The sequence below is a fragment of the Semicossyphus pulcher genome, unplaced genomic scaffold (genome assembly GCF_022749685.1).
Source record: "Semicossyphus pulcher isolate SPU_LCO1_2020_fin unplaced genomic scaffold, fSemPul1.0.p SCAF_4, whole genome shotgun sequence".
Classification (NCBI taxonomy): domain Eukaryota; kingdom Metazoa; phylum Chordata; class Actinopteri; order Labriformes; family Labridae; genus Semicossyphus; species Semicossyphus pulcher.
In genome coordinates this window covers 18,941,308-18,956,515 of record NW_027211715.1, presented here as the reverse complement: position 1 = coordinate 18,956,515, position 15,208 = coordinate 18,941,308, and the positions used below count along the sequence as shown (strand labels likewise).

General features: G+C 43.3%; 1 protein-coding gene across 1 annotated transcript in view; it reads right to left on the bottom strand.

Annotated features, from left to right (window-relative positions):
• Positions 1-3,135: 3,135 nt before the first annotated feature.
• Positions 3,136-15,208, bottom strand: part of insrb (insulin receptor b) — a 76,849-nt gene continuing 64,776 nt past the window's right edge. Inside the window, exons 13-23 of the mRNA XM_069679983.1 lie at positions 14,885-15,038; positions 14,535-14,683; positions 13,099-13,255; positions 12,762-12,858; positions 12,522-12,589; positions 12,198-12,427; positions 11,716-11,826; positions 11,466-11,628; positions 11,256-11,385; positions 11,027-11,161; positions 3,136-10,910 (exon numbers count right to left, since the gene is read on the bottom strand). Of these exons, the coding sequence (XP_069536084.1) occupies positions 10,556-10,910; positions 11,027-11,161; positions 11,256-11,385; positions 11,466-11,628; positions 11,716-11,826; positions 12,198-12,427; positions 12,522-12,589; positions 12,762-12,858; positions 13,099-13,255; positions 14,535-14,683; positions 14,885-15,038 (1,749 nt within the window). The 3' untranslated portion in view covers positions 3,136-10,555. The remainder of the gene's footprint in view (positions 10,911-11,026; positions 11,162-11,255; positions 11,386-11,465; positions 11,629-11,715; positions 11,827-12,197; positions 12,428-12,521; positions 12,590-12,761; positions 12,859-13,098; positions 13,256-14,534; positions 14,684-14,884; positions 15,039-15,208) is intronic.

The window sequence follows — 15,208 nt, the reverse complement described above, 5'->3', positions numbered from 1 at the left end:
CACTGGAGCTCTGGCACCCAGGGAGAGGAAGAGGAGGGACGGAGGGAGGGGAGACGAGAGAGAGAGAGAGGGAGAGGCAAGGCAAGGGAAGAGGGAGCTGCTGTTGGGATTACCTCGAGAGTAGAGAAAGAGCAAGGAAGCTAAAAAGGAAAGAAGTTGACGGTGAAGAGAGAAGGAGGAGTGGAGGATGATGTGTTTTATGTCAGGTTTTAGATGTCTAACAGTCTCAGGGGCCGAGTACTTTAGGTAAATTTTTATTTACAATATAGCAGTGGTACTTTTACCCCAGTAAAGGTTTTGAGTAGTTTTCCATCCACTTGCTGATTGTATGACAAAACAGCAAGGAGGAGGCCAGACACGGCGGAAGGGGGCAGCACAGGTGTGAACAGAGGAGGTGGTAACTGGAGGTAGTGTGTGCTTCAACTGTGAAATATCCAAATCAACACCACAAACCAAAAGTTAAATGCCTCAAAAGAGCAAGTTAAACGATCCAGGCACAGTTGAAACATGCCATTGTTTTGAGGAAACAGAGCAGAGACAGAAAAAGAGAAGGAAGTATATGCAACGAAAGCAGAGGACAATGATACATGCAGTTTTCTTATTCTGAGTCACAGGGGCACAAGTCCCCACATCCTCTGCCAAGAAGCAAAGCAAGTGCAGTCTTTAAAAAGGGCACGAAACTGCAGAGAAAGATCACGATAAATGAGAGAGCGTCTCCCTGCCTGCTTCAGCTACTAGACACAGAGGCTGACAGTGGTTGCAACCATCGTGCTTCTTAATTTGCAGAAGTGTAACTACAGATGACCGTCAAGTTCAGCTCACTGCACATCAAGCGGAAAAGTCTCCTGACTTTCCCACAGACAGAGCAGGCAGAGCACTGGCTCGAATAATGCAAGGAGAGATGTATTAAAGCAGAAAATATCTCACATTTCAAACATGGAGTGTGAAGATCACTAACTCAGATCTCAGAACAGCAACATTAACTGTACTCACATTTGAAGGCAGGTACCAGGAGGCAACATGTAAATCCAGAGAGAGGAGAAAAGCTGCTTTAAAGTCCTTCAGGTCTGACTGTGTGAATGTTTCGTCCTCACACTGACTGCAGAGAGGTGGCTGCAGGATCTCAACCCTGCTTCCTCTTTTTTCTCATCTGAGCAGCTGAGAAAGACTTGCGGCTGAAAGGCCCACACACACACAGTGTCACACATCTGTGCTGCTTTCAAACACCATGCTGTGGCTGCACACACACTTGACGGTAGCAGAGCAGCACCTTAGCGCAAGTGCGATCAAAACATTTCAATGTGTTAAGTCCGTAGAAAGGGAAAGTGTGTTACATGATGTTATCTATTTGTTTTTCTCTGTCTGATGTCTCGGCTCGTGTTCTGCAGCTTTTACTCTTCGACAAACGTGTGGGGAGGAACTTGCTGCATGTACTGTGGTTTCTGTCTGAGTATAACTGCATCACATTCACACCTTAATGTTCACTCTACCTCTGCCTGTCACTTTATATTTAGATCTATGTGTGAATGATTAAATAATTAGGCCTGGTGTTTCCCCATGGAAGTTTATTCACAAGCAGTGTGCTCACGATAAACAAAGAACTATTTTCCAAGGTAGGGGAGTGTCATTAAAAAGTTGCTGTCTAAGCAATAAAAAGTGAGTTACAAAAAAAAAGTTGCTGTCTTTACGTTGGGGCCCAAAGTGATCCTGCAATATATTTTGCAGTCTGATCAAAGTCACCAGTTTAAGTTTCATGTGTTACTTTTCTTCTTTTTGCACAGTTTAAAGCTGAAACTGTTTGTGAGGTGTGTGCAGGACAAGAACATGGATCCCTGATACAGTTGACAAAGTTATCTGAAACAAAAGAAAACCTAAAGCTGTGTGCTAATCATTGGAGGAAGGCCATCATAAGAGTAAGAACACTTTATTTAAAGTATCACCAGCAAACTCTGTACATCCATCCATAATGCCTCTTATCCTGTTCAGGGTCACGGGGGTGCAGCCTGTCAATCCCAGGGCTGACACGTAGAGACAGACAAGCTTTCACGCTCTCACCTAAAGGCAATTTTAGAGTCACCAATGATCCTAACGAGCATGTCTTTGGACTGTGGCAGGAAGTCGCAGTACCTGGAGGGAACCCACACATGCACGGGGAGAACATGCAAACTCCACACAGAAAGGCCCACTACGTCCAACCTGGATTCGAACCAGGAAACCTCTAAGGGTGAGGCAACAGCACTATCCACTGTACCATCGTGCAGCCCCAAACATTACTTAAAGAAGGGGTATTATGCTGTTTCACATTTTAAGACACATATATAATGTTACAATGTTGGATGTTCAGACTAAACGTGGGTGAAGTTTCAAATCTGTAGGTAAAAGTATGTTCTTCAGGCTTCTCAGCTCAGTCTGCAGGCTGCTGTGAACGCCAGGTTTCACACAGTTTTTTCTACACTGCCTCGTGACGTCACAAAGTGCAGCCTCAGCGGGCTTCAGAGAGCTGGCCAATCATAAGAAAGTGGGCTCATAGGGGCGGGGTTTCTTAAAGGGACAGAGCTGACTGAGTCGTTTGAGGCAGAAGCTGTACGAGGGCCTGCACAGAGCACCAGTGTGAGAGTTTTTTTAACTGTAAATTATGCTAAGCTAATCCACAGGTATCACAGAGTGAAATATGAAGCTTCAAATTAGCTTAAACTCCCCGCCCCGCTTTAAATTATCAAAAGGCAACATTCTCAATATGGAGGCCAAGTGGTCACCATCATTGTTAGATGTTTATATATATAACATCATTTGAATTGGTAGCAGCAGATTAGTGATGCAGCTCGTAAAGGCAGAAATATTAAACACTTTATACACTTTTTGCTAATATATGTTAAGTTCTTCATACAGTTCTATAAGACATTGTGCTTGTGCTCTTTATAGCACAATCACAGCTGTCAAACAAAGGTTGTATGAAGAAGCATGATTTGGGAATATTTAAGTAGAAAAACATCAACATTTTAATTTAATGAAGTTTTTTTCAATAACTGGTCACAAAAAGATCAAAGGGGACTCCTACATCTACATTATAGATAAGATAAGATATAAGATTTTCCACCTGCTTCCGTCCAAAGTTAAGACACGTGAGAAGACACATATTCTCCAATAATTTTATTCATAATTTTAATATAAACAGTTAATTGTTGAATAATTTACACACAGCAAGATTTTTATTTTCATATCATTGCAACATTTTCTGTACATGTCACTACTTGGCTCTCCTTTGAAAACATAGAAAAAATAAATTGTCAAGCGTTCATTTAGTCATGGCACATTTTTGATCCTGTACAATATGCATGTATTTCTGTCTCTGTGTGTTTGTGTGTGCGTGTGTGTTCAATATGTTGATATACATAAAGATAATGGCACATTTGGATCCAGTGTGAGGGATGAAGCGATCTCTGCGGGTTTGGACTGTACATACACACATATACACCTGCTGTCTGCACACGCACCGATGTCTCAACATAATGTATACACAACATATCCCAAAAAATTATTACATCAGCATATTCATCGGCAATAAATGACATTAATAAAGAGGTATCCTGCAAGACTACACACAGCATTCTGGGGACCACCTATGTGCACTGAGGAGAGAGAGAGAGAGGGACACAGAGGAGGAGGAGGAGGAGCAGCGATCAGAGACAGGGAAAGCTGTGGTAAAGACTTCAACCAAGGACGACACAGACACAACTCCATCGATTTAAACAACAAACAGCACAGGGAACAGGACAGAGATAAATAGAAGGTATCTGTGTGTAAACTGGAGCAGACCACTGGACCGACACATGAAACTGAAGAAGAGGCTTTTCCTCAGATTAGTCGTCTAACAAACAGGGTCATCACCACACCTGCAAAGCCCCCACTGTCTGCCTTTAAACAATGGCTGATCTCTCCCTGACCAATAACACACATATGAACAGTTCATCGTTACACTACTGACAGACAGTACTGTTTCATTCATAGCTTGAAGGTGGTTCACCTTTATGCTGAGCCTCTAATGAAGGAACAGTTTGGGAAATACGCTTTGATAAGAAGAAAACATCATTAATATCTGTCTGTCACAAAAAGGCTAAAGCTAGCAGCTGGTTAGCTTAGCGCAAGAGAAAATGGCTAGCCTGTCTCTGTCCAAAAGTAGCAAAAACTGCTGAACTAACTTATAAACACATTTTGTCTTGTTTGTTTAACCCTTTAGAAAAAATATACATGTAAAACTCCATAATTTGACCCAGGAAGTGACTGCTACCAGACAGGAAGTTGTCTAGCGAGTAGCCCATAAATCCTTTCAACACTTTGTATTTTGTACAGATTAAATATCCAGATATAAGAGGTTTATTAGTAACATAAAGAAGTTTTGTTAGAAGTATTTGTGACTGTTGGACAGAGCCAGGCTAGCTGTTTCCCCGAGTTTCCAAACTTGCCTATGCTAGGCTAAAGCTAGCTAGCGGCTGCCTCGTATTTTCTTCACATTTCTCCTACAAACTCTCAGCAAGAAAACAAATAATCATATTTCCCAAAAGCTCCATTCCTCTTCCTGTAACACCTCCAGCTGTACAGTCTAAACCTAAAGACGTATGGTTGTTGAACCATCAGTAAAGTTTTTAGCTTATTCAGGATTTTATCACTCATGTTTCCTCTTCTTCAAAAGGATGTGCAGTGGTCTTTTCCAGTTTTTCACATAAAAAAAATAAACACATTTGCAAACTAAACACACGCCTCTTGTCAGAAACAATTTCATACAACAAACATCTGTGATAGGTGACATATTTGTGACACAAGAAAGGCTTTACTGGTGACATGCTGCTGCTGTGGGGCGGGGGCGGGTGAAACGCATGACTTCCTGGTCGGCCAACATTTGGAGCATGCATCGGGTTAAGAGCAGGGGTCATCGCGAATCATTCAGGCCACATACTGTTCATGTGTTATTACACAGAGTTAAGCCCTCAGACTGGAGTTGTGCAGCTCCTGTTAAATACATTGACAGACTGGACTCTTCTCTGTGTAGTGGGTTGTGTACTGAAAAAAACAAAACAAAACATCTATCTTTTTAAATTTAGAAAAAAAGTTATATACACATTGATAACAATGTTAAATTCATAATGTACAAGAGTAGTAAAAGTTTACAGTCAGAAAAAGTAATTGTATTTGCCCTCCATACTTTGGCTAAAAAAAATAGAAATCAACATCTCTAAAATGTAATACTTTTTTCTTTTCGTTCAGACACAACAATAATACATACAATGCTTTGTTCTCACCCTGCGCTGCGTTACGAGCATGCTCTGTCCAACCGCTTTTTAGGTCATCAGAGTTCAACAAAACTTCCCTAAAGTCAAGTGCTTATGTTTTACGGGGGCGAGGGGGATCTCCTGATATTTACAGTAAAGAGCTTATTCATCTTTTATTTTTGAAAATCGTTGGCCAACTGAACGCCTCACGAATGGGAATCCCCAAATGTGATGCAATCATTTGCTGCTAATCATGGGGTTTTTGCATGTGCTCCGGGGCGTCCCTGCGGTCAACATAGACTGATGAGAAGCAAGTGAGCATCAAGCGATGGCGCTAGCTGTCCATGCACAAAGCAAGCCCAAGCTTAGCAGAGTAGAGACACAAGCTTTACATTTTCTTTACGTAGAAATCATCCAAATTACAGTATTTTCCCACCAAGCAATATTTTTCTCATAAAACGTTGTCACGTTTTGAGGAGGAAAATCCTCTGTAATGATTGGTGGAGACATGCCAGTCAGCGGTGGTTCTGCTCTGGGTGGGAATGGGTCAGGTGGGCTGTTAGTCTGAGCAAGGCACTATGGGGTCATGGGGGCCCTGTTTGCTTTGCCACCTGCAGCGCTCCCATCCAACCACTAGAGGGCAGTCCAGACCACATCACGTCAGAGAGAGCAAGGGGAGGGGGGATTATCTTCGGATTTTTGAAAAGGGATGTTTGTTTTGCTCTTGCAAGGATGCTGAGAACTTCAGTCAGAGTAGATAAAAGTTAGGTAGGTAGCTCTTCTTCCTCCTCATCCTCTTTATCCTCCACAAAAGCATCAGGCCGCCTCCCTGAGACGAAAAGTTACAATCTAGATTTCATGTCTGTTAATAGTTATTATGGCACACAGGATTGTCCCAGTCCAGCTTTTTTTTTCCTCTGCAGAGGAGGAAAGGGGGGGTCCTCCGCTTTAAAACTTTATTAACCAGCCCGGACGTCGGCGTCCTGATCAGCCAAAAACAGACCCAATCCATGGCATTGACAGAAAATAAAGGTCATCTCTTGATATTCACAGTAGAAAAAATATACATACACAACAAAAATCAGAACAGAGAAACAGACAAATAAACCAACGACGAGCGGAGGAGACGTGGGATTTCAACGCTAACTGTTTGGAGACAGATCGACAGACTGAGGAGGAGGAGGAGGGCTTTCTGCGAGACAACAGGTTCAGTGTTGATGTGATTGAAAAAAGCTTGAGGGTCCAGGGCTGAGTAAGGTGATCACAGATATGCACTGAGAGTCGGGAAACTCGTGCCCAGAGAGCAGTAAAAACACTGCTACGTACAATTTAAGCACATTGGTGTGTGAGGAAGAGGGGAACAGAGGTGATAAAGCTACGCTGCTTCTTCCAGTGCCCGGGGGGGGGGAGCCTCTTGTGAGTCATTTTACTGGCAATTTACTGCCTGATTTTACAAGTTTAATAAGTGCAAAGAGTCAAACTATAACAAGATGGACAATGCTTGTATGTCTTTAAAGCTTGTTCCAAAACTCAACACTAAGGCCTGGAAATTAGCTCTAAAAACTGAGATAATTCCAGAGTTAACAGAACATTTATTAACAGAATAGGGCCAAAACATGGCGGGCCTTGCTCCCAATAATATCCACATATTTCAGGGGTGGATGAAGGCTTCCCCCCGGGCACGAGACGAGGAAACAAACTACAGAAACAAGGAGGCAGACGGGTTCTGAAACGCCACAGGGGAAAGGAATTGATCAGCAGTGTTGGTAATGTTTGATATTATCTGACATGATGAGATATTGAGTGTGTTACTGGGATGATTTAGGCTCTTTAGACTGATTCCTCCATATGCACTGAGGTAGACTCTGGCCAAACACAAAGACGACGACAATTACTAACTAACTAACTAACTAACTAACTAACTAACGAGCACTCCTGCTGCTCACCGACGAGCTACTCCGCCTGTACAATAACAAACTTTTATATCGCTTCACTCTCAAACACCTTAAAAATGCACGACTAAAAAGCTAACTGTGTTCTTCTTATACAATGACAATGATCATAATAAAATAAATATCTGGTATTTCAAAGATATGGGCACCATCTTAATTAAAAATTGCATATGCGTGTGAACACCACCACAAGATAAGCAACCTAGGTCGAGGCGGAGACGAGAGCCGTGTCCCACTTCCATACTACATACTGAGACTGACGGGTGTTTGACCCTGTAGTGTTTTAAACTGGAAGATTGATGCATGTTAAACAGTGTATTTAGAATTTAGTTTATAGTATGGAGTTGCAACACAGCTTAGATCCACCATTTTTCTGTCATGTATGCAAAACTGACGGGCATCTGATTTTTTTTTTTTAGATCTCTTTTTTCCGCTTTTATTTTCCAAACTATGTCACAGAGTATTTACAAAGTACAAAAGCCCAAGATTGTAACGCCTCAGAATAATTCGCTAAAATCTACATCTTAACCTCGGGCGCCTCGAAGTGCCGACAGCACAGACTCTGGCCAATCCACAGTGTCACTGCTAAAGCACTGGGTGAACGTTAGTGTTCGAACTTTACGCTGGCAAAAATGCTGAAAGGAAAAACTAATTAAAAAAAACGCCCCGATGAATCCTTCTTCTCTTACAGCGAGGAACAAACGTAACCCTACAAACACGGACGTGGATGCAGCTTTGATTTCTGTCTCCTGCCTCGTGAGAAAAATACAGAGAGAGCACAGAGGCCTGTGTGTGTGTGTATGTGTGTGAGTGTGTTGCTAGCCAATACAACTAGTCTGGACGTGGCTCTGGGTTTGAGAAGGCACTGGTTAAAAATATGGAGGCAGCTTCTCTGCTTTCTCTGACTCTTGATTCTGCGGGTTCCCGTTGTTGACAGAAAGCTGCCGACACTTTGGCTAAACTATAAGTGCTGAATGTTGCTCGGCTAGATTGGCAACCACACCGGTCCGTGTGTCCAGAAAAGAGATCATCTCTACACGTCTGCTGACTTTCACCTCCCATGTCATCGACTGCTGTGGTTAGAGAGCGAGAGAGGAGCATCTGCTGTGTGGCTTTAAATGAAGGTCGTTAATGACCGTTGACAGGAATGTTTCTGATTCCCAGAAGGAGGGACAACCTTCAGATGAAGAAGGAAAAACATCTTTCTAATGTGTGTGTGTGTTCTGACTCTGATGGTGTGTGTGATTGTATCAGCTTTGCCAGCAGGCGGGCAGAAAACAGGAGGAAAGAGGGAACGAGCAGTTCCAACCAAACCCTGTAATGTCAGACCTGAGTGAAAATGCTGCTGCACACTGTGTCCTGACTGCCGAACTGCATGTGATAGCAGAGAGAATAATAGGATTAACAATCGCTCACACATTCCCTCTCAGATGCACTGAAAGACAGAGAGGCTGCCGCTCTCTCTCCCCCTCTCTCTCTCTCTCCCCACTACCTGCTGTGGACTCAGTTGGAACTTTCCGTATTTTTCTCCAGCCCTCCGCCACAAAACGTGGAAATTTCCAGCAGCCTGATTTTGAGCAGTGAGCTCAGCAGCCAATGGGGAGAGAGCTGAGGAGGGAGAGAGTTGCAGGAAGTGTGTGTGGTGCAGAGAGAACCCTGCACAGAGAGGAGAATAAAAGCTTTCGACGTAACGCTGACGTCCTGATTTATGCCGGATCTCAGGTCGGATAGGACGGGAATGCTACAACTCTCTATAAAGACAATCAAAGGGGCGTCAAAGTCGTCTTCACCGGCTCAGATCTGGTGTTAACGTCCACACCGTGCCGTCACTGTTACACTAACATACAGAGGTAACGATCACCAGGCAAGGACGAGCTTTCCCCACTCTGACAGTTTACAACAATCACGTGATAACAAACACATGAAGCTCCCGCGTGATCCGAGCAGAGCGAGACAGCAGACACAGAGCCTAACACACGTCAGGTGCACCTCCACCTCGAAAGACCTCATTCCCCTTTTATAAAGCTTTTTTTTTTTTGGTTACTCCATTTTTTTTTGTTTGTTTTTTTCCCGTCGCTGTTGTAGTAAAATTGCCTCCGAATATCGACAGCTCTCAGTGGGGCCGAGGTTTATAAAAAAAATGACGCAGTGAGTTGACAATATTTCAGGGCTTTGGAGGCCTAAGACACAGAGAGCACTGATGGTAGATTAGTGTGATTTCTGGGGCTATAAAATTAAGAAAAGTTAAAAAACCAGAAAGAAAAAAACCTGGCAAAACAAAATACCAGCAAAGCTTCTGATGAAAAATATTACAAATATGAACTATTTACAGAAAACATCAATATGTCATATATTATATATAAAATATTGGTACATAACGACCAATATTCCATATATACTATGTATATTATATATATTTATATATTTCTATACCCACTAAAATATATCAAAGCAGCAGCTATTGGTCAGTCTGAGGAACTCTTTTGTCCAATTCTTAACTGTTTAAATATCCTTCAGCCATATAGTGAGGACACAGAAATAAAACTGAGAAGGAAAAGAGAAGAGAAAACAAGAATAAAAGCAAATAAATTAAAACTATTCACCAAACACCCGATGAATCTGTGTGTAGTTTGGAATATTCTGCAGAACCAAAAAAAAAACAACAACAAAAAGAAAACATTCCTCGAGGAATAGATGTTTGTTCTAGGATCAAGTCTTTGCAAGTCATCCCGCCGTTCCAAACTGATTAAGTCATTGTTCAAAAGGAAAATTAGTATAAGCGCTGTTAGACACTTCTCTTTGTTTATAGGCCACGTACAAAAAGGCCACTATCTGAGTAACAAGATTTCACTTGGAGAGAAACACAAAGCACAGAGACGTGGAAATGCAGATCGGTGGGGGAGGGAAAGGAGGGACAAGTCTTGAGGAGGTCGAGCGTAAGCAGCCTTCTTGGTTGTCTAAGGTTTGTTGTGTTCACAGTTTTTTTTTATGTTTCCCTCACGAGGAGTCCTGGAAACGTGGCAATAGTGAAAAACAATAGATAGGTAATATGGTAATAGAAAATCCGATGTGTTTTGGAGGAAGTAAAAAAAGTGTTACACCATGTTTGCATCCCTTGCTGGCCTGTGTTTCGGCAGCCGTGAGAAAGAAAATAAAAAGTCCTGAGATCTGTGTCTGTTTTTTTTTTTTTGAAGGGCTTCTCCAAGAATAAGAAAATTAGAAAATGATGAGAGGAACATGAAGGATACAGAAAAAAATGGACTGTAAGAGAAAGAAAGGATGGGAAGGGGAAAGGGGGGGCGGGGTTAAACAAGTTCTTCTAGGAAACAGGAAATGTTAGGAAGGGCTGGATCTGGGCAACGATAAGATTCGTCCGTTTTTCTTGCCACCGTTCATGTGTGTGTAGGGGACGTGTTCCTCATAGTTCCCCCTGAGGGCCACCGAGGGCCCGCTGTCCCTGCCTAAGCTCTCCTCTCTCTGGGAGTAAGACGATGGGTCCAGAGGGATGCTCTCCATGTTGTCCAGGTCCAGGTCAAACTCCTCTGTCTCCGGGACTTTGTTCTCCTCGCTGTAGAAGAAGGAAAACTCCTGGAAAGACGGGTGCAGGTCCTCCCTCAGCATCTCGATGATCTCGTGGAACATCGGCCGCATCTTGGGGTTGTACTGCCAGCACATCTGCATGAGGCTGTGCCTGGAGAGCGAAGAAAGAGACACAAAGATTTAAGATCTGAAACACTGTGTCATTTCATCTAGACAAGATAAAGGGCAGCAAAGACGCTCAAAGTCTGAGTGTCTGTATTTCCTCACATCCTCTCGGGGCAGTTATCCGGCCGGTCCAGGTATCCTCCGTCCATGACAAACTTTAGAACCTGTTCGTTGGATAAACCCTGGTAAGGCTGCTCTGCTAGCGTACTGATCTCCCACAGCACGACCCCAAACGACCTGCAGAAACACAGACAAGCACATGTGATCAAACATACCTGTAATGATGCTGGGAGTGCAAACACAGGCCAACAACTGCAGAGGTGAGACTCACCAGCAGTCAGAGTGGGCAGTAAAGACTCCGTCCTTCAGAGACTCTGGAGCCATCCACCTGACAGGGAGCAGGCCCTTCCCTCCTTTACGGTAGTAGTCCGTCTCGTAGATGTCTCGAGTCATACCGAAGTCTGTGTGAGAGAGAAAGAGCTCAGTACACCGTAACTGAAAGCACACAATAGCACTTAATAAAACATCGAAGCTACAGCACCTCCGATCTTGACTGTGTAGTCTTCGGCCACCATGCAGTTCCTGGCTGCCAGGTCTCTGTGGACAAACTTCTTGGCGTTGAGGTACGCCATGCCGTCAGCGATCTCTGCCGCCATCTGGATCATGTCCTTTAGCGTAGGCGGTGGACGGCCTGTCGGGTTGTTCTAGAAAAAACAGAAACAAACACAGTTATAGAGTCACTCAGATAATGATTACAGGGAGATTCTTATAAATGCAGAGATGGGACATACCTCAGAGTCGGGCCTGAGACTGCGCAGGTAGCTCTTTAAGTCACCGTGGGTCATCAGCTCCATCACTACCAGGGTGGGCTGACCTTTGGACACGACACCTAAGAGACGCACCTGCATAGAGAAAAATGAACACAAGCATACATGGTTAACAAAATGATATTTACCCTTGTTTTCTTAGTGACTATTTATTTATTTATCTGTATAAAAAGTGCTCCCTCTATCTGTGGTTAAATAACACCTACATTTCAGTGTGCTTATATAGCTGACAGTAAAACATATGGCGGTGTAATAAGTGCTTAGTCGGCTGTTTAATAAGACAGTTATGGAGTGTTATGTTTGTTTTATGGAGTCAAACTGTTTGCCAATATGTCAGCATCAACACAACATGTGAGCCATGCTTCTATGAGTCATACGTGTTCATGCCGGTTTCTCCTACACGATGAGAAGCTGCAATATACAGTAATCCACAGGAGTACTCGTACCACATGGTGACAGGTGAAAGCTTTCATGACGGAGGCTTCGTTGAGGAACTCGATCCTCTCGCGCAGGCTGGCCGACTCGTTGACTGTCTTGACGGCTACGCGCGTGTCCGGGTCTCCTTTGATGATGTCTTTGGCGAACCCCTCGTACACCATGCCGAAGGTGCCCTGACCCAGCTCCCTGAGCACCGTGATCTTCTCTCGGGGGACCTCCCACTCATCGGGAACGTACACTAAGCAAAACAGATTTTTTATTTAGATAATCAGTCATAAATCGTCATGACTGGGCTTTTATCTTTTTGTGTTTTATTTTCTAAACTTTCCTACCATCGTTGGCGCTGAGGTACTCAGGGTTTGAGGAGGCGATAAGAGGTCCTGTCGGGCCTTCTGTTTGCCTGTAAAGCACAGAAAGCGTTGAAGACAATGAGAATGTGATGAGATGTGTACTTTCTCCTTTATGTGCCTCTACTTTAAATCCACCTCGTGATTCTTAAACTAAATAAGAACCATTCCCTCATTGATGTCTCATAGTGTCATCTGCTCAGTGGAAGTATCCGAATCACTTACTTCTTCTTTAAGATCACAAACACTCCTCCTCCCACAAACAGCAGCAGGATGAAGCAGATGACCGGGCCAATCACGATCCAAATTAAACCGGGATCAGCTGTAATGAACACACACGTCACATGTTAGTTTACATGGAAGATTTAATACACGGTATGACGACAGATCTGCGTTATCAATTAATAAAAACAGCTGGTTCATAGTTACTTGCTGTAACATGCAAAGAGTCTATGGCAAGAACATACAGTATAAGCAGTGTATGAACTACAGCATGCATGTGAATAACATATACACTGTTATGTGAGTTGAGCTAAGTCAGAGGTATCGCCTCCAGTCTTACGGTTGGGCATGAAGAAGTAAGTAGTTTCTGTAAAGGAGCCGTTTCCTGCCAGGGAGGTGGCGCGGACCCTCACGCTGTAGTTTCCAGGTTGTATCAGTGACAGCTTGGTGCCACCTGACTTGAGGTAGGCCGGTCGTGACACACAGGTGGTGTGCACCTGGGGAAAAAAAACACAAAGACCATGAGGAATAATGACCCACCAAGGAGAGAGTTCCACTAGGAAACACCTAGTCAGCCTCTGTACAGAACAATGTGTTGGGATTCTTGGCTTTTGATAAGAACCAAATGTAGCCGACATAGTCCTGGCAGTTCATTTCACCAGACCTGACTACATATGCTTAAAATGCATTAGGAAAATCATCACCAAACTGCATCTTCCAACTGAATAACCTCTTCATGTGTAACAATCCTGGAAGTGTGTAAACAATGCAAAAACATTGTGGGACAAGATGTAACACCAGTTAAAATGAAGGAGCGCATATAAAATAAGAGTTTGTAGCCCCAGTGCATGCTGGGAAGCATCATTTCATGACGCCAAAAAGAAAAACCTCAAGTTAATTTAAGTGAAAATACTTGTTAAAGGGTAATTTTTGAGTTTGAATTTTTAAGGTGGCAGATATAATAGAAGAAAATAATATTTAAAACTATTAGCGTCTGCATAAAAACATGTTTTTGTCTTGCCACAGCCTCACTGCGCAATGAATCAAACAATTAATTTGACCTTCTGATGTTCTGTAAACATCATCTAAAATAAACCCAGCACAGTTTGTTCCATCTGCAGGGTGTGTGTCACTGAGTGACTGGTGCGTTTTCAGTGCAGTGTAGTTTTGTGCACTGGAGATGTCGTCTGAGATGCCCATCCGTCCCTGCCACTGCATTCTACTCTTCCTTCCTACCTCTGTCACTATGGTAACAGAGCTGCTACTGGCTCCTCGGGTCAGGCAGTGCAGCAATGAATAGCAATGAGGGATGAATTCACACATTTACAGCAAGTAAACAACAACAACAACAACACACGCACTTATATATTCAAAGTGTCACACGCAGACGAGCACTGATAGGCACAAAACCAACGCATATAATAATATGCAAACACACGCGGCGGAAAACGTCAACACACACAGTGGGAGCGCTGGGAGTTTGTAAACAAATATTTCCTTTGTTCCTCTCTCTCTTTATAAGAATAGACAGGAGTCTAAATGTGCGCAGCAAACCTTTCCTTTCCTGCCTGCCTCCTCTCCCCAGAGTCTACTCACATCACTCCTTGTTCTTTCTGCATTTTGTCTTACATCAGCCATGTTTCCTCCTGCAGCTGTGTGCCCTTTAAGCTCTGTTTCTCCACATATCAAGATCATTTCTGCTTCCTCTTTCCCTCCCTTACCTCTGTGTCTTTTAGTTTGGGAGTATCCTAACACTCTGTGATGCTTGATACTGACCTCTGAGTCTCCAACCTTCTTGTAGAAAACCTCGTACAGGATGATGAGGCCGTTAGGGGAGCGGGGCGGGTTCCACTTAATCAACACGTAGGGAGGCTCGGCCGTCACGATCTCATGGGTCACGTGGCCCGGGATGTCGTCTGCTTTCTCTGTGGGTACCAGACATGAGATAAAAACTTTAAACGTGCGCAGAATAAAGCAGGGCATTCACACATTGATCTTTAACTTAATTGTTTCAATGTAACCATCAACTCTCTCTCAAACAGTTAAAAAATACATGGTGAAAGGATGTACTACCGTAGCTACGGGAGTGTAACTTATATAAATGAAAGATTTCTATTCGTGCTTACCTTCCGGCATAGTCCGAGCGCTGACAAGAGTAGCCATGCTGCAGCGCTTGGCGTCTGTCGGATGGTTGCAGGCCATGATCTCTATCTTATAACTGGTAAAGTGTTGAAGGTTGGAGATGACAGTTGACTCCTTTGAGAACACCTTCAGCTCCACCTGAGCAGCAATGACAGGAGATGGAATTACTCAGACAGGAGGAGTTTTAAACAGCAATGTATTTAAACAATTAACTTTTCAAAAAAAAATCAAGATTGTGTTCACTTAAATACTATATGAGAAATGTCTTGTGGAGTATAGCATCTTCTCGAGGCTAAACTGGACAGGAA